This window comes from Atta cephalotes (assembly GCF_000143395.1).
Source record: "Atta cephalotes unplaced genomic scaffold scaffold00045, whole genome shotgun sequence".
Taxonomy (NCBI): Eukaryota; Metazoa; Arthropoda; class Insecta; order Hymenoptera; family Formicidae; genus Atta; species Atta cephalotes.
In genome coordinates this window covers 291090-296433 of record NW_012130109.1, presented here as the reverse complement: position 1 = coordinate 296433, position 5344 = coordinate 291090, and the positions used below count along the sequence as shown (strand labels likewise).

The 5344-nt window shown below is 36.2% G+C and overlaps 1 protein-coding gene across 1 annotated transcript in view; it reads left to right on the top strand.

The window, feature by feature from the left end:
* Positions 1-822: 822 nt before the first annotated feature.
* The window catches only part of LOC105622448 (probable Ras GTPase-activating protein), a 94008-nt gene continuing 89486 nt past the window's right edge, over positions 823-5344 (top strand). Inside the window, exon 1 of the mRNA XM_012203866.1 lies at positions 823-1702. Within this exon, the coding sequence (XP_012059256.1) occupies positions 823-1702 (880 nt within the window). The remainder of the gene's footprint in view (positions 1703-5344) is intronic.

Here is a 5344-nt window from a genome sequence, read left to right as displayed (position 1 = left end):
GCGGAAGAAGCCGCCACGGAGAGAATACGACGAGGGTTCGCGCGTTCACAGTTCAACGCCTCGCGTCATCCGCGAGTATCGGCGTACAGAGATAACACAGCCAGCTGATATTCGTCTTCGTTTAACGACGCACGTGTTCTTTCTTTCTCTTTCACTCGTTTCGGCTATACGCTGTTCTATATGGCAATAGTCTATCTATATTTAGCACGAGTGTCGAGAGGGAAAGAGCGAGGAAGAAATATTCCAAAGGGACAAGTCAGCGCGACGAAAGTCCGTCACGAAAATCTAAGAGAGAAAGACACAAAGACCGAAGAAGAAGAAATGTAATCGTTGTTATTACCGCGATCCTGAAAACCCTCGTGTGTGACTTGGGTCCATCCGCGAGGACGAGAGGCAGATTATCGTAGTGTTGCCAGTATCTTGATAGTTGCGCCCTGCAGTCGACACTCGATACGCAAAAATGCGGTAGCGCGGAGTCGAAGAGCGAATTGGAGCCAATCGAGAGAGAACCGTTTGCAATCGAGACCTAGTATCGCTGTATGGCGCGATAGCCGACGCAATGCGTGTGGCTATCTACTTACTACGAACAATGCGCCACAAGATAAAATAAACGTCAACACAAACGTGACAGATAAAAAGCGCAGAGCTCGACTGACAATTTAGCATCGACATCCTTTCGATGCGTGTGAAAAGAAACTGAAACGCACTGATAATTCGTGCCAGATAAGCATGATAGCTTCTCACGATAACCGGACGCAATTTGCGCCGTGAACTACACGTGGATCCCACATCGTTTCGAGGAGATTTGGGAAATGCAAAGACATGCTGACCACTGAGAATCCTGAAGAGTCGCCAAAGCGGCGATCTACGTTCTACGTGCCATTGGACGGCAGCGAGCCGGTGCGGCAACCGATTGCAAAGCTGACTAAAGGCCACTCAACAGATGGCAGTTCTGAAAAATTTGCCTGCAACACCTTTCCCATCGGCAGTACGTCGAAGACGCCGACGTCCGGCTCGCTTACGCGCACTTTGAGCAACAATGATGGCTTTACATCGAGGAGAAATGCAGATGAGACGTTACCCGAGGTGAGAGGGAAGGTGCAGTCGTTGACGAGAATCTTCGAGACGTCCAAGTGCGAACGGCTGCCCGCGACGTCCAGTGGTCAAACGGAGCAGAGGAAGAAAGTCGAGAGAACGAGGTCGTTCAAGACTATCGAGCGATTCCAAAGCCGGTTCACCGGTAGGAAGGACTCCAGCAATAGGAAGGACAATCGTTTGAACAACACCATTGCCTGCTTCGAGGTGGAGAACGATGTTGCCGGATGTAGAAAGAAGCCGACGAATACCGAAGAGAAACCCACGGCGAGAATCGTCATCGAGTCAGCTCCGAAGTCGGCCGGATCCAGCCGCGAGCATAGAATCAGCCATCAGGAGCCCAGGATCAAGCAGAACACGACTCTCACGAATCTTCTGATCCGTAGGACTCACAGCACCAAGTTGGCGAGGAGCAACAGCACGTTGGTACGGCTTGGAAGGCACGCTTCCGTCGATAGTCCTTGCACCGTCGAGAAAACGGATGCTCGTGCAAATAACGATAGGTTCAAGAACGAAGAGGCCACCGAGGATCCCGCTGTCGCTGATGATGAATGCATCGAGTCGTCCGTCTTCGAGGACGCCGATATCGATGGCGGAATACACTCAGGTAAACAAACGAGCCTTTTCGGTTTATTAACACGCCGCATGTAAATTCTCAATTCGGATCGTATCAATGTAATAAATTAAATATGTGATAAAGATATTGTTTGGTATAATTATGCTGAACATTATGTTGATTATCATGCTAATATGATTCCAGATTGACGTTGATTTGTGTAATGAAAGTAGTTTATTGATTCACTGGAGCAATTTTATAGGTCGTCATATATCTATTAAATATTTCAATAGAAATAGTGAGCAGCTAAACTATGATCATTTAAAATCATATTTATATGAATATCTTTTGTCTTAAATTTGAAAGAAGTATTCTTTTTTGGTTTTAGTACAAAAAGTTTAAATGGATTTTATCAAGATAATCTTATTGATAAAAAAAATTTATGTATACGATAGGTCAGTCAAGAAGTAACTTTAATTTAGCTCTCGACAATCAAGGTTATAAAAATTAAGTTAGTTATTAACTCACTCATGTATATCTTTACGAATATATGTAAAGAAATCCTTTTTTTATCGTGAATGTTATATTAAAAGTAACTAAAGTTAGAACCATGAAGAAATTTAATTGACTTTATACACACCTGATATTTTAATTATCCTATATTGCAACATCATGTTATTATAATGAGTCGAAGCGCAAAACGATATGAGAGCTAGTGAGTGGATAGTAAGATATTTAATAATAACCTACTCGCGAGATCAATCATATCGGTACTTAAAATCGCCGGAATGATCTTCAAATAAATCAGCCGAATGTACCGGTTTACACGAGTAAGCAACGAGTGTTAATTAGCCACTTCCGCACGATTTCTTACGTCAGCCTCAGCCCCTAAACGATTTTTGTTTTCGACTTGATAATTATGCAATAATTACACGTTTCGCTGTTCCCAAAGCTGCATTTAGGAGCATAGCAAGATTTACGAGGGGATCGAAAGTTCTACCAGTAACAGATTCTGAAGGTTCGCTTAATAAGATCTTAGATAAACACTGCAAACCTGCTATTCACCTCTGAAAATGCTTTATAACTGTCTAAACATTATACCATACCTTATTCCAGGATTATCAAAGAAATCCTTTTTACATGTCTGCAATAAAATTAAAAATTATTTCAATTGTGAATAGTATAAAAATTATGGTATACACTTAAACTAATTAATTTATTTTTTCTAACATGAATAGACGTTGATAGACGAGTTGCATTTTTAAATTGAAAATTTCACGAAAACTTACGTGCGTAAATAATGTAATTCTGTTGCTTTTTTCTAAATAAACTATAACAAAATCTTTTTCTTGCATTATCTCTAACAATTATAAAAACAATGTAAAATCGAGAAGAAAAAGATTAATTATTCTTGTTTGTGGAAGATTGTATATACTATGTTGCACTCAGTTTTAAGTGTACTCACTCTGTATTATACTCTGAAAGTCTAAACATGGCGATTGAAAGTATACAACTTTTACGAGCCATAGTGTACTAATCATAATTACAAAGCACAAAATTACAGAGTGTGCGTTCATCGCCGAAAGAGTCGCGGGACTTTTAAGGGAAGTATATGTGCGTAATGATTATACACGCAAGCGAAACGACGTTACGCATTGTCATATCTTTCTCGATAATGTATCAGCTTTCTGCAAGCGATGATAATATTTACGGAAACATTGTAGTCATCTCAACATTCACATACTAATATATTTTCAGTATATTTCTTATTTCATTTGTCATCATCTACGTAAACAAAATTATCTTTTTTTATCTTAAAATTAGACGGAGATAAATATTATATGTTTCTAAACAATTAAATCGTTTATTAAATCATTCTTAAAATTATTATTTAAATTTTAGTACTTTTATTTTAGAGCGTTTTTAAAATATATTAAAATAACAATAATTAACGAGTGTTAAATTATCTGTCGAAACATATTCATTATAAGTAAACTTTTTTTTTCAATTTTTTTCATCATTAGTGGAATATAATACATATTCGTAGAAAAGAAGGTTGATCGCGAAAGGATTTAATTTGATTCACTGCAAATCTCTGTTCCAAGAAATATGCTTCGTTCGAGCAATCCAAATTATAGATTACGTTTCGCGTTATAAATAAAGCAAGAGTCTTATATGTTAAATAATTCACGGTTTAGAGATCAAAAGAGTTAAAGTACAAGCGACAAGACCTTATCTAATTTAAACTACGGCGAATGAATCGTCGCGTTTCACATCAGCATCGGTCTTCCTTCCTTCGAGTTAATTATGAAGAATGCAAAGCATACACAGCTAAACACAGTTATCGGAATAAGTACACACAAGTCGCGCGTATTAAATCTTCCCTCGAATACTCTGGTACCGCAGATGATGGAGCGTCTACTCGTATTTTCTTCTTCGCTCTGTAAAATCTTATCTTGATATATTGGCGAAACTTAACAGGGCTGATCTAATGCTTCCGAGAATCTTATTATGGTACAGCGAAAAGAAAATGCATACACAAAGTGTCCCAGATCTGGCTTTGGATTCGATGTCATTTTGTGATTAGAATTTTTTAAAATTTAATATTAAGTATTTTATTGATTTTTTGAATTCGAATTGTAAATCTATTAATTTAAATATTAAATGGATTAACATCAATTTTATCTTGTATTTGAAAAAGAGCTCTTTTTTTTCCTTCATTTTAATCGCTTATAACTTTTTAGATTATTTATATTTCTGCTAAAAAAATCAATTTCAGACTGATTAACGAATGTAATAATATATGTTTAAAAGATGATTCATTGATTCATATCTAGGGCACCTTCGTACATCTCGTTTATTTTTATTCCGAGAAGACCACGTGTGCATTACGTTGCTTTTTACGTGCTCTATAACCGAATAGTGTCATTGGAAATATTCAGGATAATAAGAACAAAATCTTTCCTTATCTTCTTGCCTTCTAAAAGAGGATCTTAGTTTGTATGATGAGCTAGGGAAGAATTATCTTTATTTTCAATTATGTTATCTTCAGATAATAAAGCATTCGCATATATTAGATATCAATACTTACGTCTATAATTTATTATTCACTATTCTATCTTTTAAAGAGAATTCCTAAAATGGTTTATTTAAATATAAATCTCGCGCGGAATGCAAGAGATCCGGGTTCGACTCCCGGCCGAGGTAATATTTTTCGCAATAAGAATTAATTATTTATAGATTTTAATATGTTATTCAACATTATTAAGATTCTTTCGAAGATTCGAATAAGCATAAAAAATTTGTTAAATTGCTAGCCAATTTAACTCGTGATATTACTGCGGTAGTTTAATAGAGTTAATATTTTTTAAGACTGAAAAATCATTTCGATGCGCGTTTCTGGGGACTACATGCGTAGTATATAAATTCACACAAGAACCATACAAGCATTTAAAATCCAGCTAGACTATTTAAGGCTTCGATCTCTATAGTTTGTGTTATCACACGTATACGGTCCTATAATATATTATATTGTTTATTTAAATATATTTAGTCTAAAAAAACACGTTCATGATATAAAAAATTCATAATATAACAAAAGAAATAAAACTATAGTTTATACATACATATAAAAAACAAAAAATTGTATCTAAACAGATAATTGAACGGTTCCAAGAGTTCGTATATATATAT